General features: G+C 44.6%; 1 protein-coding gene across 30 annotated transcripts in view; it reads left to right on the top strand.

Annotated features, from left to right (window-relative positions):
* Positions 1-21,166, top strand: part of CDK5RAP1 (CDK5 regulatory subunit associated protein 1) — a 50,264-nt gene extending 29,098 nt beyond the window's left edge. For 23 of the 30 annotated variants that reach the window (XM_015149199.3, XM_077951474.1, XM_015149195.3 and 20 more), the window contains 6 exons: positions 5,372-5,469; positions 6,815-6,870; positions 8,938-9,068; positions 12,846-12,995; positions 19,186-19,326; positions 20,880-21,166. In XM_015149199.3, coding sequence (XP_015004685.1) covers positions 5,372-5,469; positions 6,815-6,870; positions 8,938-9,068; positions 12,846-12,995; positions 19,186-19,326; positions 20,880-20,960 — 657 coding nt within the window. In that variant the 3' untranslated portion in view covers positions 20,961-21,166. The remainder of the gene's footprint in view (positions 1-5,371; positions 5,470-6,814; positions 6,871-8,937; positions 9,069-12,845; positions 12,996-19,185; positions 19,327-20,879) is intronic. The other 7 variants (XM_077951464.1, XM_077951482.1, XM_015149198.3 and 4 more) reach the window with 2 other exon arrangements.
* The last annotated feature ends 2,081 nt before the right edge of the window (positions 21,167-23,247 follow it).

Genomic DNA, 23,247 nt, shown 5'->3' with positions numbered 1-23,247 from the left:
CAGGAGTTCTAGACCAGCCTGGCCAACATGGCAAAATGCTGTCTTTACTAAAAATAGAAAAATTGGCTGGGTTTGATGGTACACACCTGTAATCCTAGCTGCTTGGGAGTCTGAGGCTGGAGAATTGCTTGAACCCAGGAGGCAGAGGTTGCAGTGAGCCGAGATTGTGCCACTGCATTCCAGCCTGGGCAATAGAGTGAGTCTTCATCTCAAAAACAAAAAAACAAAAAAACCCACCAACCCAAACCAGCCTTTTTGCTGATATGGAGAAAGCTTCAGTGATCTGAAGAGAAGATCAAAGAAGCCACAGCACTGCCTTATGCCAAAACCTAATCCAGAGTAAAGCCTTAGCTCTCTTCAGTTCTCTGAAGGCCAAGAGATGTGAGGAAGCTGAAGAAGAAAAGTTTGAAGCTAGCAGAGGTTGACTTACAAGGTTTGAGGAAAGAAGCCATCTCTCTAACATCAAAGTGCAAGGGGAAGCCACAGTGCTGATGTAGAAGCTGCGCAAGTTATCCAGAAGATCTAGCTCAGATCAATGATGAAGGTGGTTCTACTAAACAACAGTTATTCTGTGTAAATGAGCCGTCTTCTATTGGAAGAAGATGTCATCTGGGACTTTCATAGCTAGAGAAGAGTGTCAGTGCCATTCTTCAAAGCTTTAAAGGACAGGCTGACTTTCTTTTGTTTTCTTTTAAAAAAAATTAGAGATGGGGTCTTACTGTGTTGCCCAGGCTGGTCTTGAGCACCTGACCTCAAGCAGTCCTCCCACCTAGGCCTCTCAAGGTGCTGGGATCACAGGCGTGAGCCACTGCGCCCAGCCAGACTCTCTTTAGGGGCCAGGGCAGCTGGTGACTTTAAGTTGAAGCCAGTGCTCATGTGCCATTTTGAAAATCCTAGGGCCCTTAAGAATGATGTTAAATCTCTGCCTGTACTCTATAAATAGAGGAACAAAGCCTGGATGATAGCACACCTGTTTATAGCATGATTTACTGAATATTTAATTTTTAATTTTTTGTAGAGTTGGTGTCTCCCTGTGTTGCGCAGGCTGGTCTCAAACTCTTGGACTCAAGTGCTCCTTCTACCTCATTCTCCCAAAGTGCTGGGATTACAGGCATAAGCCACTGTGCTTGTCTAGTTAACTGAGTATTTTAAGCTCACTGTCGAGAGCTACTGCTTAGGAAAAAAGATTCCTTTCTAAATATGACTGTTCATTGACAATGCACCTAAGTCATCCCAGAGCTCTGATAGAGATGTACAGAGAGATTATTAGTGTTGTTTTTATGCCTGCTAACACAATATCCATTTTGCAGCCCATGGATCAAGGAGTAATTTCAACTTTCAAGCCCTATTATTTTAGTTTTTTTTTTTTTTTTTTTTTTTTTGAGACAGAGTCTCGCTCTGCCGCCCAGGCTGGAGTGCAGTGGCGTGATCTTGGCTCACTGCAAGCTCCGCCTCCCGGGTTCACGCCATTCTCCTGCCTCAGCCTCCCGAGTAGCTGGGACTACAGGCGCCCGCCACCTCGCCCGGCTAGTTTTTTTGTATTTTTTTTTTAGTAGAGACGGGGTTTCACTGTGTCAGCCAGGATGGTCTCGATCTCCTGACCTCGTGATCCGCCCGTCTCGGCCTCCCAAAGTGCTGGGATTACAGGCTTGAGCCACCGCGCCCGGCCTATTTTAGTTTTTATATAAGATCGATTCTTATTTAAGAAATATATTTCATAAAGCTATAGCTGTCATAGATAATGGCTTCTCTGATGGATCTGGGCAGAGTAAATTGAAAACATTCTGGAAATAGTTCATCATTCTAGATGCCATTAAGAACATTAATGATTCATGGGAACAGGTCGAAATGTCAACATTAATAGGAGTTTGGAAGACACTGATTTCAACACTCGTGGATGATTTTGAGGGGCTCACGACTTCAGTGGAGGAAATAACTGTAGATGTGGTGGAAATAGCAAGAGAACTAGAATTAGAAGTGGGGCCTGAAGATGTGACTGAATTGTTGCAATCTCATGGTCAAACTTCAGTGAATGAGGAGTTGCTTTTTATGAATGAGCAGAGAAAATGGTTTCTTTTTTTTTTTTTTTTTTTTTTTTTGAGACGGGTCTCACTCTGTCGCCCAGGCTGGAGTGCTGTGTTGCAATCTTGGCTCACTGCAACCTCTGCATCCAGGTTCAAGTAATTCTCCTGCTTCAGCCTCCCAAGTAGCTGGGATTATGGACACCTGCCACCACGCCCAGCTAAATTTTTGTATTTTTAGTAGAGATGGGGTTATGCCATGTTGGCCTGGCTGGTCTTGAACTCCTGACCTCAAGTGATCCACCCACCTGGGCCTCCCAGAGTTCTGGGATTACAGGCATGAGCCACCGTGCCTGGCCTGAAAATGGTTTCTTGATATAGAATCTACTCCTGGTGAAGATGCTATGGATATTATTGAAATGACAACAAAGTGTTTAGAATATTGCATAAACTTAGTTGATAAAACAGTGGCAGGGTTTGAGAGGACTGCAGTTTTGAAAGATGTTCTATTGGGGTAAAATATTATTATAGAATAAATATTCTATTGTGGGTAAAATACTATCAAACAGCGTCGCATGTTGTAGAGCAGTCTTTCATGAAAGAGTCATTTGATATGGCCGACTTCATCGTTGTCTTGTTTTAACAAATTGTCACAGCCACCTCAACCTTCTGCAGCCACCACCCTGATCAATCAGCAGCCAGCACCATTGCTCACTTGAAGGCTCAGATGATCGTTAGCATTTTTTTTAGCAATAAAGTATTCTAAGGGTGGGTGTGGTGACTCATCCCTGTAATCCCAGCACTTTGGGAGGTTGAGGCAGGAGAATCACTTGAGCCTAGGAGTTGGACACCAGCCCAGGCAACATAACAACTTTATAATTTTTATTTTTATTTTTTTTCGAGACTGAGTCTTGCCCTGTCGCCCAGGCTGGAGTGCAGTGGCATGATCTTGGCTCACTGCAACCTCTGCCTCCCGGGTTCAAGCAATTCTCCTGCCTCACCTCCCAAGAAGTGGGGACTACAGGCGCGTGCCACCGCGCCTGGCTAATTTTTGTGTTCTTGGTAGAGACGGGGTTTCACCATGTTGGCCAGGCTGGTCTTGAACTCTTGACCTCGTGATCCTCCCGCCTCGGCCTCCCAAAGTGCTGGGATTACAGGTGTGAGCCACTGCGCCTGACCCTATAATTTTTAAATAAAAAAATTAGCTGGGCATCGTAGCACATGCCTGTAGTCATAGTTACTTGGGAGGCTGCAGCAGGAGGATCGCTTGGTCTAGGAGTTCAAGGTTGGGGTGAGCTATGGTTTCACTGCACTCTAGTGAGGGCGATAGACTGAGACCCTATCTCAATATATTAAAAAAAATTTAAGTATAATGAAATTAAGGTATGTACATTGTTTTCACTTAATGGACTGCAGTATAGAGTAAATATAACTTATTTGCACTGGGGAACCAAAACATTTGTGTCACTCACATTATTGTAATATTCTTGTCATTGTGGTGATCTGGAACCAAACCTGTGATATCTCTGAGGTATGCCTGTGTTGTGTCAAAGGTACTTAGCACAGGGCCTGGCATGAAGTAGGTAAGCCTGCATCTGAAACCTTCTGTTGGAGGTTTTTGGTTTCAGTGAAATGTCTTTCTTTTGGCCCCCACTTTCATCTTTTTTCCTCTGGATTGTCTTCTTATTCAGTTGTAAAAGTTCTTTATATATCCTTTAATTTTTTGACCACTGCAAAACGGCCTTTCTTGCAATGGAGGAGAGAGACTGGGCTCCATTCTCTTTATGTTTTCTTTTCTTTTCTTTTTCTTTTTTTCTTTCTTTCTTTTTTTTTTTTTTTTGAGATGGAGTCTCGCTCTGTCACCCAGGCTAGAGTGCAGTGGCGTGATCTGGCCTCACTGCAACCTCTGCCTCCGGGGTTCAAGTGATTCTCCTGCCTCAGCCTCCTGAGTAGCTAGGATTACAGGTGCACACCACCATGCCCAGCTAATTTTTGTATTTTTAGTAGAGACAGGGTTTTACCATGTTGACCAGGCTGGTCTCAAACTGCTGACCTCAAATGATCTGCCCAGCTCAGCCTCCCAAAGTGCTGGGATTACAAGGGTGAGCCACCACGCCCAGCCTCTATGTATTCTTGATTCAAATCCTTTGTCAATATGTTTTCAAATATTTTCCCCTAGTATCAGTTTTTTGATGGCATCTTTTTTTTTTCCCCCTTTTTTCTTCTTTTAAAAATTAAAAAAAAAATAGACCCAAGGCCTTGCTGTGTTGTCCAGGCTGGTCTTGAACTCTTGGCCTCAAGCAATCTTCCTGCCTTGGCCTCCCAAAGTGCTGGGATTACAGAGGTGAGCCATGACACCTGGCCTGATGGTATGTTTAAAAGTGACTAGTTTGGGCTGGGCATGGTGGCTCACGCCTGTAATCCCAGCACTTTGCGAGGCTGAGGCAGGCAGATAACTTGAGGTCAGTATTTCTAGATCAGCCTGGGCAGCATCGTCTCTGCTAAAAATACAAAAATTAGCCAGGCGTGGTGGTTCACACCTGTAATCCCTGCTACTAGGGAGGCTGAGGCAGGAGAATCGCTTGAACCCAAGAGACAGAGGTTGCAGTGAGCTGAGATGGCACCACTGTACTCCAGCCTGGGTGAGGGAGTAAAACTCTGTCTCAAAAAAAAAAAAAGAAAGTGACTAGTTTGTTGTAAGCTAGATGAAAGAAGTGCCATTTTTGCCTTCTTTGCCTGCTGACCCTAGTGTCAGCACTACCTGTATTCAGCTCCATGGCTTTAATCTGACCTCTGCTTGCTTGCTTCTCTCTACTCTTTAATTCTTTTTTTTTTTTTTGAGATGGAGTCTTGCTCTGTCACCCAGGCTGGAGTGCGGTGGCGTGATCTCGGCTTACTGCAAGCTCTGCCTCCCGGGTTCACGCCATTCTCCTGCCTCAGCTTCCCGAGTAGCTGGGACTACAGGCGCCCGCCACTACGCCCGGCTGATTTTTTTTTGTATTTTTAGTAGAGACGGGGTTTCACCGTGTTAGCCAGGATGGTCTCGATCTCCTGACCTCGTGATCCGCCCGTCTTGGCCTCCCAAAGGGCTGGGATTACAGGCGTGAGCCACCGCGCCCGGCTTCTTCTCTCTACTCTTTGAAAGCAGAGATGCCATTAGGTGAAATGTCTGGGACAACAGAAGGGGGCTTGAACAAAAGTTAGGGAATAGGTGATTTGTGTGTTTGGTTTAATTAGCCTCTTTATTATGTGAAAATTAACCTTGGAGGATACATAGTAAGAGCGGTGTTGCTTTCTGTAAGGTTCTTTGGTGAGATTTTGATTACCTATAATGTGTTCTGTTTCATCAGGTTCTGCAGCTGATTCATGAGAGAGATAACATCTGTAAACAGATCCACCTACCAGCCCAGAGTGGAAGCAGCCGTGTGTTGGAGGCCATGCGGAGGGGGTCAGACTTGCTTGGAGAGGGGGCATCCCCCACTTTTCCATGTTTCCTTAATGACCAAACAGTGTCTTTGTTGCCAAGAACCTAGCGTAGTGTGTGGCACACAGTAGCTGCTCAGTAAATATTTATTGTATGACTAAGCCACTGGGCACTGGAGTTTGCTTCTGCTCACTCCATAAGCAAAGGCTAAGGACTGGTCACCCATTTTCACTGTGTAGTTTAAAAAACGTAAATATTTACTGAGCAGCTACTGTGTGCCAGTGAGTATTTATTGTATGACTAAGCTATGGAGCACTGGAGCTTGCTTCTGCTAATTCCATAAGCATAGGCTAAGGACTGGGTCACCCATTTTCACTGTTTAGTATGTTTTTTTAAATTAAGCATCTATGGTGTGGCACACTCTGAGATTTTAATTCTTTAATGTTAACATTAAGGTTTTGTTACATCTTAGAATTTAAATGTCACTCTATGTGTTCACTTTGAGAATAATAAGTATTACACAGATGAGACTGAAGGGAGAATGTGTCTCAAGGCAAGCTGTATGGAATTAGTGCTTTGTCTTTTTCCACAGGGCATAGTGTTCTAGAGGTCCTCTAAAATGTTTAATCTGGAGGCCGAGGTGGGCAGATTGCCTGAGCTCAGTAGTTTGAGAATAGACCAGCCTGGGCAACATGGGGGAACCCAGTCTTTACACACACACACACACACACACACACACACACCCCTGCGCAACATGGCAAAACACACACACACACACACACCCCTGCGCAACATGGCAAAACACACACACATACACACACACACACACACACACACACACCCACACCCCTGCGCAACATGGCAAAATCCAGTCTCTACACACACACACACAAAACCCCCTGGGCAACATGGCGAAACTCAGTCTCTACACACACACACCTGGGCAACATGGCGAAACCCAGTCTCTACACACACACACAACACACACACACTAGCTGGTGTAGGTGGTGCACATCTGTGGTCACAGCTGCTTGAGAGGCTGAGGTGGAAGAATCACTTGAGCCCAGAAGTTTGAGGCTGCAGTGAGCTGAGATTGTGCCACTGCACTCCAGCCTGGGAGACAGAGTGAGACTCTGTCTCAAAAAAAAAAAAGTTTATGTCCTTGAAATAAAAATCCATAGGCTCTAGATTAGATTAGAAGATACAGCTTGGATCAAAAGGGCTCTTTTGGATACTTTAATCTACTTGTGTGCCCTGCCATGTGGATGAGAAGTGATTACACGTGGGAATTCATAGTGTTATCTTTTTGTAGCATTCATTTAAAAAGATTGGATTTATGTAGGCCTTTTCCTTTTGTTCTTTATTGCAGATATTCAAGAGAAGCTTATGTGGAGTTAGTTCACCATATCAGAGAATCTATTCCAGGTACATTTAAGAAACCCATTCTGCTGTGCATGTTACTCTACCAGTGACCAGCCTTGTTGTTAGATACAGGCAGCTGTCATCACCTTTGGCATTTCCTTGTGACACAATTTCTTTTTTCTTTTTTTTTTTTTTAAAAAACGGAGTCTCGCTCTGTCGCCCAGGCTGGAGTACAGTGGCCGGATCTCAGCTCACTGCAAGCTCCGCCACCCGGGTTTACGCCATTCTCCTTCCTCAGCCTCCCGAGTAGCTGGGACTACAGGCGCCCGCCACCTCGCCCAGCTAGTGTTTTGTACTTTTTAGTAGAGACGGGGTTTCACCGTGTTAGCCAGGATAGTCTCGATCTCCTGACCTCGTGATCCACCTGTCTCGGCCTCCCAAAGTGCTGGGATTACAGGCTTGAGCCACTGCGCCTGGCTGTGACACAATTTCATACTTCTTGTGCTCTTCTTCTTTCTCTTTCTCTCTCTTTGTATTCTTTCTTTTATGTGTTTCTGGCTTTTTGTTGTCTTAGTCCTGCTGGAAATACTCAGGTATGGATGACCTTGTGGTCTCGAGGCTATAGAAACTCCTTTTCTATGGTCTTTGTATTTCTGGACATAGAGGAAAGACCTTATCTCATCTTGTACGGTGACAAAGTTATGTCTAAATTAGTTCTGATTTGAGAGCAATTGATATCTTTTAAAATGTGTACTTTTTCTAACTAGCTTTATGGCAACTTATTACTGTAAATTTTAAAAATAATTCCTTTCATATTATCTTATTCTATATTATCCTCTGTCCTCTTCCTCCTAATAAAATAGTCTGTAGTCTTTTAGTTTAGATTTGGTTGTGGGTGTATACATTTTTCCCAAAATTTCTAATTATAACTGTTTTTTTTTGGTTTTTTTTTGTTTGTTTTTTGTTTTTTTGAGATAGAATCTTGCTCTATTGCCCAGGCTAGAGTGTGGTGGTGCAATCTTGGCTCACTGCAGCCTCTGCCTGCCTGGTTCAAGCGATTTTTGTACCTCAGCCTCCCAAGTAGCCAAGACTATAGGCTACCACGCCCAGCTAATTTTTGTATTTTTTTTGGTAGAGACGGGTTTTACCATGTTGCCCAGGCTGGTCCTGAACTCCTGACCTCAAGTGATCTGCCTGCCTCAGCCTGCCAAAGTATTGGGATTATAGGCATGAGCCGCTGCACCCGGCCTAATTATTGTAACTTTTATGCACAAAGACTTTCATTTTGTTGGGGCAGGGTAATGCGGAGTCTAGGTATGTGACTATGGGCGAAGCTCCACTGTTACAGGCTGTGTGGTAGCAGATAAGTGACTTCATTTCTTTGGGCTGCAGCTTTCTCATGTGTAAAATGGAGTTAATAGTACTCACCTCATTGGGTCATTGGAATAATTTTTTTGGGGGGGAATAGGCTCTCATTCTGTCGCCCAGGCTGGAGTGCAGTGGCATGAACACAGTTCACTGCAGCCTTGACCTCCCTGGGCTCAGGTGATCCTCACACCTCAGCCTCCTGAGCAGCTGGGACTACAGTTGAACACCACCATGCCTGGCTAATTTTTGTATTTTTTTGTAGAGATGGGGTTTTGCCAGGCTGGTCTCGATCTCCTGACCTCAAGTGATCCGCCCACCTCAGTCTCTCAAAGTGCTGGGATTACAGGGGTGAGCCACTGCACCCAGCCGCTACTACTGTCTTAAATGACCGTTGTATGAAACCAAATTCAGAAATATATTTTTGTATGAAACACCACAAGCTTTTCACTGGTAAAAACTGAAGGACTGAAATGAAAATGTGGACTCCTACTGTGTCCCTAAATGCAGCACTGGAAGTGGAAATACCTTTTCTAGTGCTTAGGGGAAATGTAGGCCAAGAAGCTGGTCTCTGTCATGGAATGCTGTGGATGAAGAGGCCCATCTTGCCTTACTCTGTACTGACTATTTGTTTTACTTATGCATGGGCTGAATGTCCTAGGGAGGGCCTTACAGTTGCTATCCCTCCCTTGTAATTCACATATGCCAAAGGCCTCCCTTGAAGGTAAACAGCAGTGACCTGTCATCCTTTGCTGTGTGTCACAGGTGTGAGCCTCAGCAGCGACTTCATTGCTGGCTTTTGTGGTGAGACGGAGGAAGATCACGTCCAGACAGTCTCTTTGCTCCGGGAAGTTCAGTACAACATGGGCTTCCTCTTTGCCTACAGCATGAGACAGGTGAGTCCTGGGGTTGGGGAGCACTGACATCATTCCTGACCAGTTTGGAGGTGATTGTAGAGATCCGGGCAGAAGAGAGAGTGGTGGCAAGGCAGTCCTTGAGAAACCACAGGCTCTTACGATTCACTTCCTTTCATTTTTCTAGTCCACTCTGTCTACTCTTTGAAATAGTTCAGCAGTTTGGTGATACATGATTACTGTGCCAGTATTCCTCTTCATTAAAATATTTTAACATTATGTTTAGATTGTTTACAATTTGAATATGGAAGGAGAAAACCTTTTCTTTTTTTTTTTTTTTTTGAGACGGAGTCTCGCTCTGCCACCCAGGCTGGAGTGCAGTGGCCGGATCTCAGCTCACTGCAAGCTCCGCCTCCCGGGTTCACGCCATTCTCCTGCCTCAGCCTCCCGAGTACCTGGGACTACAGGCGCCCGCCACTGCGCCCGGCTAGTTTTTTGTATTTTTTAGTAGAGACGGGGTTTCACCGTGTTAGCCAGGATGGTCTCGATCTCCTGACCTCGTGATCCGCCTGTCTCGGCCTCCCAAAGTGCTGGGATTACAGGCTTGAGCCACCGCGCCCGGCCGAAAACCTTTTCTTTATAAGAAATCTAAGATTGTTTCTTAACATGCAGAACTCCTTTTTGGTTTGCAGGTGTGATTTATTTTACCGGGGCCCCTGGTCATCTTCGCAACCATCCTCAGTGGTTCCTCATTTCTGTTTTCCTAGGCAAGTGAACTCACTTGGAAGCTTCCCAAGAAACAAAACAGATTCCCGGGAAAGCACAGCAGAAGGAGATTAGGAAAGGAGAGATTAGTGCACTTTTCCTGCAGAGAAGGATAGTCCTGGTTGACTGTCATTTTCTTGATTGTAGGCATGGATTTGCATGGTTCACTCCTCATTCCCTCAGTCACCTTTGTGGCAGTGTGCTTGTGTTTGGGCAGGAGATTGAAGGCCCCTGTGGCCAGGGGTCTCAGAAAAGCTGGCTGACGAATGACTGAACCCATGACTTCATTGTCATTGTTACTGAGCTGCCATCAACCAAACTATTTTTTTTGTTTTTTTAAGAAGCAGTGTCTTGCTCAGGCAGTCCTTCCCCCTCGGTCTCCCAAAGTGCTGAGATTAAAGGTGTGAGTCATGACACCTTGACTAATTCATTTGTTTTAAAGCCACTGCATAGTGTTCTGTGGACAGCGTAACTGTGCCGATGTATGTATCTATTCATGTCTCTTTTATTGTTTTGGAGAGATGAAGCTTCAGAGGAACTGTTAGTTTCTATTTTGCTTTCTTTCCATGGACATCACAAATATGCAAGAGAAATTCTTTTTTTTTTTTGAGACAGAGTCTCGCTCTGTCGCCAGGCTGGAGGGCAGGGGTGTGATCTTGACTCACTGCAACCTCCACCCCTGGGTTCAAGCGATCCTCCTGCCTCAGCCTCCTGAGTAGCTGGGATTACTGGTGCATGCCACCATACCCGGCTAATTTTTGTATTTTTTAGTAGAGACAGGGTTTCACCATGTTGGCCAAGATGGTCTTGCTCTCTTGACCTCGTGATCCACCCAGCCTCCCAAGATAAATTCTTTTTTTAATTTTTTGAGACAGAGTCTCGCTCTTGTTGCCCAGGCTGAAGTGCAATGGCATGGCAGCTCACCGCAACCTCTGCCTCCTGGGTTCAAGCTATTCTCCTGCCTCAGTCTCCTGAGTAACTGGGATTACAGGCATGTGCCACCACGCGTGGCTAATTTTGTATCTTTAGTAGAGACAGGGTTTCTCCATGTTGGTCAGGCTGGTCTCCAACTCCTAACCTCACGTGATCTGCCAACCTTGGTTTCCCAAAGTGCTGAGATTACAGACGTGAGCCACTGCACCTGGCCTGAGAAAATCTTTTTAATACTAGGATCGGTAGAGGTGGGAGGATCACTTAAGCCCAGGAGTTTCAGACCAACCTGGGTAACAGGGAGACCCTGTCTCTACAAAAAAAAAAAAAAAAAAAAAAAAAAAAAGCCAAGCGTGGTGGCACATGCCTGTGTTCCCAGCTATTTGGGAGGCCGAAGAGGGAGGATCACTTGAGCCTGGGAGGTTGAAGCTGTGGTGAGCCAAGATTGTGTCACTGTACTCCACTTTGGCAACAGAGTGAGACCCTATCTCAAAAAAAGAAAAAAAAAAAAAATCCTAGGGATGGGAAATGGGTTTTCAGCGTGTGGGAGAAGCATCCTATGGTCAGTGAATATGAATGTTCACTTTGGGACTGAATTCCTAAGTTAGGGTTAAGGTTACAGGAACTTAATCAAGAACCTAGTGAATGAGAGCAAGCACTCAAATTGTGCCTCTGCCACTTAATAACTGTGTGACATTGGCTGGGCGCGGTGGCTCACGCCTGTAATCCCAGCACTTTGAGAAGCCAAGGTGGGCAGATCACGAGGTCAGGAGATCGGGACCATCCTGGCTAACACAGTGAAATCCCGTCTCTACGAAAAATACAAAAAATTCGCTGGGCGTGGTGGTCCCAGCTACTCGGGAGGCTAAGGCAGGAGAATGGCGTGAACCCGGGAGGTGGAGCTTGCAGTGAACTGAGATCGTGCCACTGCACTCCAGCCTGGGCTACAGAGCGAGACTCTGTCTCAAAAACAAAAACAAAAAACAAACAAAAACTGTGTGACATTGGGCAAATGTCTTGGTTTCCTCATCTGTGAAATGGGGATAACATTAGTACCAACCTCATAGGGTTGTTCTGGGGATTAAGTAAGATAATATGTTTAAAGCAGTTACAGTTGTGTTTCATGCATAGTAAATGCACAACAGAGGTAAGTTATTGTTGTTAGTAGACAGAATGGAGTAAACTCTGCAATATTTTTAGGATTCTCCATTTTCCTCTGTGGATCTTCTCTTCAAGGCAGACTGGTTTGAATGTCCAGACTTTGGTATATAGATACTCCTTTTATTCCATACTTTTGTCTAGCTCAGTGGTTCTCCAGCTGTACTGAGCATGAGCTCATGCCATATAGATATATATACACACTGTGGTTTTGAATGATTTAAAGGCATTTTAAGGATAAATTCCCTTTTTTCTTTTGGACTAGGTAATACATGCTTGTAGTATAAAATTCAAAAGTTTAAGTGGTGTACATGAGTAGTTCTTCCTTCTTCCTAGGTTGCCTAATGTTTTAGTTCCTTCCCTTAAGGCAACTACTCTTCGCAATTTCTTTTATAACTTTCTGAGGATATTTCATGTTTTCATAAGCATGCCTGTATGTATTCTGTCTACACCAAAGTTATATGTGTTCATCTGTACTTTGCTTATTTCAAGTAACAGTAGATTTTGGAGAACAATCCACATTAGTACATATAGAACTATCATTCTGTTTAATAGCTGCACAATATTCCATTGTATAGATAAACCATAATTTCTGTGACTACTTGCCTAATGAAACATTTAGGCTGCATTGCATCTTATGTCTTTATAAATAGTGCTGCTGAGTAACCTAGTGTATATGAGCCATTTGGTATATGTATAAGTGTAATGTTAGGATAAATATGAAGAGTAATTTTGAGTCTGTGATTTTCATGTGCTAAATTTAGAATTTAACCCTTGCAAAAATGTGACTCCACTACATTTCTATCTTGGAATGCTCCCAGAGCCAGAGAAAGCTCTTGGCTCTGGCTTGGGTTTCTGTACATGTGTCTGTAACTTGTAGGTAGAATGAACATGGTGTCCCTCTGTGCATTAAGAATAGATTCTACAAGTCCTGGGTGACCTCTGTTTCCTCCTTTTTTTAAATAGAAGACACGGGCATATCATAGGCTGAAGGATGATGTCCCGGAAGAAGTAAAATTAAGGCGTTTGGAGGAACTTATCACTGTCTTCCGTGAAGAAGCAACAAAAGCCAATCAGATCTCTGTGGGCTGTACCCAGCTGGTGCTAGTGGAAGGGGTGAGGCCATATGTGTTTGTGTTATTATGTTGTTTTTTATGTTTCAGAACATTAGATCTTTGATTTTTTTTTTTTCCTTACTATGTTGCCTAGGCTGGACTCAAACTGCTGGGCTCAAGTGATCCTCTTGCCTCAGCCTCCCAAGTAGCTGGGACTACAGGCTGATGTTTTATTTTATTTTTTTATTTTATTTTATTTTATTTTTTTGAGACGGAGTCTCGCTGTGTCTCCCAGGCTGGAGTGCAGTGGCGTGATCTCGGCTCACTGCAAGCTCCGCCTCCCGGGTTCACGCCATTCTCCCGCCTCAGCCTCCCAAGTAGCTGAGACTACAGGCGCCCGCCACCACGCCCGGCTAGTTTTTTGTATTTTTAGTAGAGACGGGGTTTCACCATGTTAGCCAGGATAGTCTCGATCTCCTGACCTCGTGATCCACCCGCCTCGGCCTCCCAAAGTGCTGGGATTACAGGCTTGAGCCACCGCGCCCGGCCAGGCTGATGTTTTAAATCAAAGTTTTTGTAGTTTTCAATATACAGATTTTGTCCATGTTTTGTTAGATTTACACACAAAAAAGTATTTATTTATTTATTTATTTATTTATTTATTTTTGAGACAGAGTCTCACTCTGTCACCCAGGCTGGAGTGCAGCAGCAAGATCTCAGCTCACTGCAAGCTCTGCCTCCTGGGTTCACGCCATTCTCCTGCCTCAGCCTCCCGAGTAGCTGGGACTACAGGTGCCCACCACCATGCCTGGCTAATTTTTTGTATTTTTAGTAGAGACGGGTTTTCACTGTGTTAGCCAGGATGGTCTCGATCTCCTGACCTCGTGATCCACCCGCCTCGGCCTCCCAAAGTGCTGGGATTACAGGTGTGAGCCACCAGGCCCGGCCTTTTTTTTGAGGTGGAGTCTCGCTCTTTTGCCCAGGCTGGAGTGCGGTGGCACAGTCTCAGCCCACTGCAACCTCTGCTTCCCAGGTTCAAGCGATTCTCTTGCCTCTGCCTCCTGAGTAGCTGGGATTACAGGTGTGTATCACCATGCCTGGCTAATTCTTGCATTTTTTTTATTAGAGACAGGGTTTCATCATGTTGGCCAGGGTGGTCTCGAAGTTATCCGCCCACCTCAGCCTCGCAAAGTGCTGGGATTACAGGCACGAGCCACCGTGCCCGGCCTTTTTTTGTTTTTGTTTTTGAGACGGAGTCTTACTCTTTCGCTTAGGCTGGAGTGCAGTGGCACGATCTTGGCTTACTGCAACCTCTGCCTCCCAGGCTCAAGCAATTCTCCTGCCTCAGCCTCCAGAGTAGCTGGGATCGCAGGTACCCACTACCATGCCCAGCTAATTTTTGTATTTTTAGTAGAGACAGGATTTCACCATATTGGCCAGGCTGCTCTCAAACTCCTAACCTCAGGTACTCCACCCACCTCGGCCTCCCAGAGTTGCGATTACTAGTGTGAGCCACTGCTCTCGACCACAAAGCTCTTTCTTAAACATCCAACATAGCCATTACTTACTTGGGGCTAGAGAATAAATAGGTTTTTCAAGGCTAGCAGTTGGAGTCATTGCTTTCTCTTAGAGGAGACTTTCTTTCCTCCAGACATGGCCAATTTAAAACACCAAGTTGCTATGTCCAGAGTGGCAGAAAAGATGATAATGGCTCACATCACTCAGCATTTACTGTCTGCCAGGAACTGTGCACTTTATGGCCATCAGCACAGAATGCCACCACTGTCCTTGGAGAAAGGTGCTGTTATTAGCTCCCTTTTGTGCAGGAGGGTACTGACCTCAGAGACAGAGCATAACTTCCCTAAGGTTACACAGCTAGTGTGTGGCAGAGTCAGTATTTGATACAGCTCTATCTCCAGCGTCTATAATCGCTCTGCCTTTTTTTTTTTTTTTACATTATGGAGAATTTTAAACATATGTAGACATGGAGGCTGGCCGTAGTGGCTTGCGCCTGTAATCCCAGCACTTTCGGGGGCTGAAGTGGGTGGATCACTTGAGGTCAGGAGTTCGATACCATCCTGTCCAACATGGTGAAACCCCGTTTCTACTGAAAAAACAAAAATTAGCCAGGTATGGTGGTGCACACCTGTAGTCCTAGCTACTCACGAGGCTGAGGTGGGAGAGTTGCTTGAACTTGGGAGGCGGAGGTTGCAGTGAGCCAAGATCACACCATTGCACTCCAGCCTGGGTGACATAGCAAGACTCCATCTCAAAAAAAAAAGATATTTCTTCAGTAAATACTTCAGTATATATGCCTTTAAGATAAAGACTTTAAAAAAATTATAAACAAAGTGCTATTATATCTGACAATAATTGACAACAGTTTCTTAATATTCTTTTTAGATTTCCAGAGCACTTCCAGCTTTCTTAATATTATCAAATATTTGTTCAGTGTTCTAATTTCCCTGTTTGTCTCATGAATGTTCTTTTACACTTGGTTTTTTTCAAATCATAGAACCTGAACTCTCAATTTAATTGATTTTATTATTTATTTTTTATATTTTTTGAGAGAAAGTCTCTCGCTCTGTCGCCCTGGCTGGAGTGTGGTGGTGTAACAATAGCTCACTATATCCTTGAACTCCCTGGGCTCACATTGACCCTCCTGCTTCAACCTCCTGAGTAGCTGGTACTATAATGTGTACAACCATGCCTGGCTAATTTTTCAAATTTTTTGTAGAGATCGGGTTTTGCTGTGTTGCCCAGATTGGTCTCAAACTCCTTGACTCATGCAATCCTCCTACCTCAGCCTCCCACAGTTTTGGGATTACAGGCATGAGCCACTGCACTGGCCTGAACTCTCTTTTTTTAAAAAAATTTATTGGCCGGGCGTGGTGGCTCAAGCCTGTAATCCCAGCACTTTGGGAGGCCGAGACGGGCGGATCACGAGGTCAGGAGATCAAAACCATCCTGGCTAACACGGTGAAACCCCGTCTCTATTAAGAAATACAAAAAACTAGCCGGGCGAGGTGGCGGGCGCCTGTAGTCCCAGCTACTCGGGAGGCTGAGGCCGGAGAATGGCGTGAACCCGGGAGGCGGAGCTTGCAGTGAGCTGAGATCCGGCCACTGCACTCCAGCCTGGGTGACAGAGCGAGACTCCGTCTCAAAAAAAAAAAAAAAAAAAAAAAATTTATTGTAAAACAACTGCAAACCCATAGGGAAGTTGCAGTGTATTACAAAGACCCTTGAATCATTTCACAGTAAGTTGCTGCCCTGATGTCCCTAAACCCCCAAATACTGTAATGTGTATCTTGTACAAACAGGGACATTCTCCTAGATAACTGTAGTACAACTATGAAAATCAGGAAATTAACCTTGTTAGATTACTACTATCCAATCCTGAGACCCCATGTAAGTTTCTCCAGTTGTCTTCAAACTGTCCTTTATAGGAAAAGGATTTGGTTTAGTACCACATGTTGCATTTAACTGTCATGTCTCTCTAGTCTCCTTTAGTCTAGGATGGTTTCTCATTATTTCTTTGACTTCCATGACCTTGACACTTAAAGATTACAGGCCAGTTATTTTGTAGAAGGTCCCTAATTTGATGTATTTTCATGATAAGATTCAGGTTATGCATTCTTTGGCAGGAATACCAGAGAGAGGACGTTGTATTCTAATCGTATCCTGTGAGGTGGCGTACAGTTTTGATTTGTCTCATTACTGATGATGTTAACTTTGAAAACATGGAAGATACTGTCTCCCAGCCTTCTTGACTGTAAAGTTACTCTTTTTCCTTTTGTAACTAGTAAGTATTTTGTAGGAAATAGTAGAGACTCTAAACCTCAGCTGAAGGTTGTTTTCCTAAAGCGGTATTCATTTAAAGACTGAACTCCTTCCTGTGTCTTTGATTACTTAAGAATATAGCATGTAGTCAGAACTTGATTTTCTAATGGCAGATTATGTGCCCTTTGGATTCTTTTTGGCTCATTATTTTAACCCCGGACTGGGTATCACTCAGTGTATTTAATGTAAGATTCTTATAATGATATACTTCTGTCCCTTCCTCCTTCTTCTGTGCTATTGTTCCAGATTTTTACTTTTGTATCCCTAAATCATTGTTATTTTTGCTTTAAACAATTATCTTTTAAAGGAACTTTAATAAATGAGAGAAAAAAGTCTGTATTTACCCACTCATTTACTATTTCTGGCATTCTTCATCCCTTGTGTACGTTCACGTTTCCACTGGGCATCGTTTTGTTTGTGCTTGAAAGGCTTCTTTTAACATCGCTTGTAATGCAGGTCTTTTGGCAGTGATGCCGCTCAGGTTTTGTTTGTCTGAAAAGATCTTTATTTCACCTTCCTTTTAAAAATATACTTTCACCGAGTGTTGACTTTTAGGTTGACATTTTGAAGGTATCATTCTGTTGACTTCTGACATACATGATTCTGACAGGTTTGTGGTCATTCTTCTTTACTCTATGCCGTTTTCTTTGGCTGCTTTTAAGATTTTGCTTTATCATTGTTTTTAGGAATTTGATGTGGCTGGGGGTGGTTTTCTTTGTGTTTACCCCTTTGTGTTTTCTTTGGGATTTTTTTGAGGCTTCTTAGTTTCTGGGGTTATAGTTTTCATCAAATCTGGAAAAATTTCACCTGTTACTCTTCAGATTTTTTTTGCTCTGCTTCCTCTTCCACCCACCTCCACCACTTCAGTACTTCAATTACACATATGTCCAACCACTTGATACTGTCCCAGAGATCACAGAGATTGTTCCTTCCCTCCCTCCCTCCCTTCCTTTTTTATTTTTTATTTTTTTATTTTTTTAATTTTTGAGACGGAGGCTCACTTTGTTGCCCACACTGGAGTGCAGTGGCATGATCTCGGCTCACTGCAACCTCTGCCTCCTGAATAGCTGGGACTACAGATGTGCGCCACCATGCCTGGCTAATTTTTGTATTTTCAGTATCGATGGGGTTTCGCCATGTTGTCCAGGCTGATCTCAAACTCCTGACCTCAGGTGATTCACTCGCCTCAGCCTCCCAAAATGCTGGAATTACAGGCGTGAGCCACCGCGCCTAGCCAAGAAAACTTTTTTATTCTCTGGATAGTTTGGCCTCACTACTACGATGTGGCCTTCTGTCAGGAGTTGCTAGTAAATATATCCCAAGGAACCGATGAGCATAATTTCTACCCTCCAGGAACTTACGACTGTGACAAATCCATAAACTCTTCTATTTGGTGGTGGATTCCAAGCCACATGTGAGTTCTCGGAACTGTTCAGTGGACAGTTCCCAGGTTACTCTCTTTGCCTGACTTCATGGAGTTTTATGCTACCTGTGCAAGTGTTAGTGTTCAGTGAAGACTCATAAGGACCCCCTGCATATTTCTGAAATTCTTTTTCTGCTTCGCTCCCTCCTTTCTAGAATTTGCTTCACAGTTTCTAACTATTTCAGGCTCCCTGGAGCCTGATCCCTCTCTCTTCAGCGCAGGGAGGACCGCTGTGCTGTGCGTGGGCTCTCCCCTCCTGCTTCACAGGCTCCCGTCTGGCATTGCCTTCTGGCAGAAAGCAGGGGTGATTGGGGGGCTCACTTTGTTTTCCTTCTCTCGCAGTTCACAGTCTTGTGTGATCTTTTTTGTCCAGTATCCGAAAACGGTTGTTTCATGTATTTTGCCCAATTTGCTGGTTATTATTTATAAGGCTGAAGGGTAAACTTGTTTCTCTCTCTTTATCATGGCTGGAAGAGAAGGGTTTCTGTAGACTCTAGAAGTTCATCCCATCATAGTGATGTTAGTATTTTCCTGGCTCTGTCTTCTGGGTGTTGTGATGGAGATTCTGCCTTTCAGTCTGTCTATTCAGTAACGGCAAGTAATCCAGGCCAAACAATCCCAGAACATTCATGAGTGATTAGTATGAGACTGGGTAAAGTGACAGTTGGTTTTCCAAATGCATCACTCATATGTCTCTGGATTTAGGCCTGTTGGAGGTCCATTCTTGCAGAAGGCAGTTCTCTACAGACTCATTGATTAATTGATTCATTACAATAGAGTTAGCAAAACTTTAGCGTTTCTATTGTGGGCCATACACTGCCCTTGCTGGTGAAGCAGCAGCAAACACTGAGTCTTCAGTGATTCCTTGGTTAAGGATTGCTCTGTGGGTCGGACTCTTGGGGATCCAAGACAGAGAAGGCACAAGTTCTACCCTCCAAGAACTTACGACTGTGACAAATCCATAAACTCTTCTCTCTTCTTTCTGCAGCTCAGTAAACGCTCTGTCACTGACCTGTGCGGCAGGAATGATGGAAACCTTAAGGTGATCTTCCCTGATGCAGAGATGGAGGATGTCAATAACCCTGGGCTCAGGGTCAGAGCCCAGCCTGGGGACTATGTGCTGGTGAAGGTGAGGAGTCCTTTTGGGCTGTCGGCTTGTACTGTGAAATGAGTGTTGGTTTGGATAATTTGTGGTAATAAAGTTTTGTCCTAGAGACACATTTTAGTAAAATAAAAATCTCCTCTCTGGCCGGGCGCGGTGGCTCAAGCCTGTAATCCCAGCACTTTGGGAGGCCGAGACGGGTGGATCACGAGGTCAGGAGATCGAGACCATCCTGGCTAACACGGTGAAACCCCGTCTCTACTAAAAAATACAAAAAAATAGCCGGGCGCAGTGGCGGGCGCCTGTAGTCCCAGCTATTCCGGAGGCTGAGGCAGGAGAATGGCGTGAACCCGGGAGGCGGAGCTTGCAGTGAGCTGAGATCCGGCCACTGTACTCCAGCCTGGGTGACAGAGCGAGACTCCGTCTCAAAAAAAAAAAAAAAAAAAATCTCCTCTCAACCAGTACAATGGAAGGGCACTTTGGATTGTATTTTAGACTGCTCCTTACTAATGCTTTCTTATTCTTCTTACCTTTTCTCGTGCCCTGCCCTGGAAGGGTTCTTTGTGGGAATTCGGTGAGTCTGGAGTAAGCAGTGGCAGGTAGTTTCTTGCTGCAGAGAGGCCAGGAGGTGTAAGTGATTTCCAGTGAGTAGAGAGTGTTCCCTGACGGAGATCAACGTGTTCTTTGTGATCTCTGAGGGATCAGGCCTCTCTAACGTACATGTGCTCAAGTTTCTTGGGTCTCTTCCCTGGACTTGCAGGTCAGCTATATGGCTATGGGATTTTCCCTCCCTTTCTTTCTCTCTTTCACTGGCGATATGCTTCTTTTATTCTCTCCTTCCATTTCTTCTTTTCTTCTGCCTTCTCTTCTCACACTGCCCAGTTCTGCTACTGCCACCTTCCCTGTCTTGTTCTCATGTCCACTTTGCCTCAGAACCAGAAGCTGGCAGGACACGGACTAATGGGTTAGGCAGGACACAGACTGATGCCCTAGAGCATCCACAGAAGTTCCTTTAAGGGCAGGGAAAATGCCTGTTTTGTTTCTGTTTATTTATCTTCATCTTCTGGCACCTAGGGCAATTCCGGGTACAAAATATGTACTTAGTGAGTATTTACTAATGGACTGACTTGTTCTTATGGTAAGAAATGTGACCACAGATAACTTTGGGTCACATTCTTTCAGCTCTCGGTTGGAGGAGAGAGAACATTTCTCACCAATTGTTGGCTGTAAATATCCTAAGGAAGGATTTGACTGGCTCAGCCTTGGAGTTAGGAGGACAGGGTCTGTGATGGGCAGTTTCACCTGAATTTTATGGTTAGAGTTGAGGAGGAGCCATCTTCCAAGAGAAAAGGGAGACATGTCTGGGTCTGACCTGCTTTGACTTCTTAAATTATATATATTGCCATTCCATGAGGCCTCTCTTCCTGCCAGGATCAGGGGCACACAGGAGCCATGTGGTCTGTGCCAGCCAGTCGCCTCCATCAGATTCCTTTTAGGGGCTTCTCCTCTAGAGGCTCCATGTGAAGTCCCAGTGGTACAGTCCTAGTTACCTTGCCTTCTTCTGCCTGGTTTTCTTTCAGATCACCTCGGCCAGCTCTCAGACACTTAGGGGACATGTTCTCTGCAGGACCACCCTGAAGGACTCCTCTGAAAATTGCTGACCTGAGAGGATGGCCTCAGAGCTGACTTGGGCAGTCCTCCCCAACAGGAAGGGGAGACATTGCCGGCCGCTGAGGAGAGAGGTCATGAAGCTGTGGAGATAAGCTGCAAGGGGTGAAGCAACTTTATGTCAGTGGAAAACGTGTCTCTTTAAAGCTGCTATGTGAACAGCTTTTATAGTCATTAAATTTACCTAAACTAAAGTTAACCCTTTGTCTCTCAATTTTACTTCATTTTTACCTTGGTTAGTGTTTCTGGAGTTTTCCCTGCAGTCTGTGTTAAGTGTTTTCCAACCCAGTTTCTCCTGTGGACACTGCTACCTCTCTGGTTTTCTCCCCTGGGCCTAGGAGGTAGAGACTGAAGGAGAGGAAGGTGGGGAGAACCATTTGCTTGGGAAAACTGCTCTCGACCCTCCTGACATTTGCATTGGATGCCACTAACTTAGCTGCCTATCGCTGCACTTTATTTTATGTGTTTTACCTGAGGATTTCCCTCATGGTCCTCTTTTTTTCTGACACCAAAGTTGACTTTTAAATTGTTCTAAAGCCACTGAAGCAAAAAACTTCATAAAACACTCTGCTTTCCTTTACAACCCCCACAACAAAAAAAATTATTTGTTGGAAAAAAATGGTTTTTTTACTTGAGATGAAACAATATCGTCTGGGCACGGTGGCTCACACCTGTAGTCCCAGCACTTTGAGGGGCTGGGGTGGGCGGATCACTTGAGCTCAGGAGTTTAAGACCAGCCTGGCCAACGTGGTGAAACCCTGACTCTGCTAAAAAAAACTCCAAAAGTTAGCTGGGCGTGGTGACAGGCGCCTGTAGTCCTAGCTACTCAGGAGGGTAAGGCAGGAGAATACACTGAACCTGGGAGGTGAAGGCTGCAGTGAGCCGAGATCATGCCACTGCCCTCCAGCCTGGGGGAAGCACGAGACTCCGTCGCAAAAAAAAAAAAAAAAAAAAAAAAAGAAACTGTTAATTCAAAACATAAACTGGGCATGGTGTCTCACACCAGTAATCCTACCACTTTGGGAGGCTGAAGCGGGTGGATTGCTTGAGCCCAGGAGTTGGAGACCAACCTGAGCAATGTGGCAAGACCCTGACACTATAGGAAAAAAAAAAAAAAATTAGCTGGGTGTGGTAGTGCAGTCCTGTAGTCCCAGCTACTTGGGAGGCTGAGATGGGAGGATCACTTGAGCCCAGGAGATAGAGGCTGCAGTGAGCTGTGATCACACCACCACACTCTAGGCTGGGTGACAGAGCAAGACCCTTTCTCAAAAAAATAAAAAACATGAAAAACCAACAAAACTTAGAGATGTGGTTTACCTCTGTCACTCACTTCTTTAAAAGTTTTCATGAGTGTTCAGTCAAAACCAACTATCCCCTTGAAATGTTATCTGTCTGAATTTCCAAGTGGACCACAGGACTGTAGACTGTCTTGGAATGTCCTCAGAAGGTTCTGTGATAGATCAGGCACAGAGTAAAAACCCAAGTCCTTTCAAATGGATGAGGAAAAGACAAGGATAGAAGAAGCTTTTCAAACTTCATATTCTCTCCTGTAGCTGTGATCTCTTCTTCCTCCTCTGCCTCCTTGGAAGCCTCGTTGCCCTCCAAAGCCTCCCTGGCCTTTGCCACCAGCATTTTTTAGCCTGTGAGGTCTGACAGCACTTGGAGTTTTAGAAAATGTCATTACCAGGTGGGGCACAGTGGCTCACACCTGTAATCCCAGCACTTTAAGAGGCTGAGGCAGGTAGATGACCTGAGGTCAGGAGTTCGAGACCAGCCTTGCCAACATGGCGAAACCCTGTCTCTATTAAAAATAACAAAAAAATTAGCTGGGCCTGGTGGCAGGTGCCTGTAATCCCAGCAATTAGGGAGGCTGAGGCAGGAGAATCGCTTGTACCCAGGGGGTGGCAGTGAGCTGAGATCGCGCCATTGCACTCTAGCCTGAGCGACAAAAGCGAAACTCTCTCAAAAAAAAAAAAAAAAAAAAAAAAAGAAAAGAAAAGAAAAAATGTCATTACTTATTAGGCTTTAAAAAAATTATGTATCTTTTCCCTTGGACCTATTAGTAGATTTCAAGTAGTGGTTCTCAGCCCCTTCACCACCACCAAGGTTATTTCATTCTGTGGGTATCATGAGAAAAAATCCGAGAGATGGTAGCATGGAATTTTTGGAGTTAGAGGACTTTGGTTCACGTCCCCACTTTATTGCTTGAGAGTTGTCTGAAATTGAGTAGTTAATTTATTCTTCTCTGTCTTGGTTTTTTTTTTTTGGTTTGTTTGTTTT

The sequence above is a fragment of the Macaca mulatta genome, chromosome 10, assembly GCF_049350105.2.
Source record: "Macaca mulatta isolate MMU2019108-1 chromosome 10, T2T-MMU8v2.0, whole genome shotgun sequence".
Lineage (NCBI taxonomy): Eukaryota > Metazoa > Chordata > Mammalia > Primates > Cercopithecidae > Macaca > Macaca mulatta.
The sequence above is the reverse complement of the archived record's forward strand: the minus strand, read 5'-3'. Positions and strand labels throughout refer to the sequence as shown.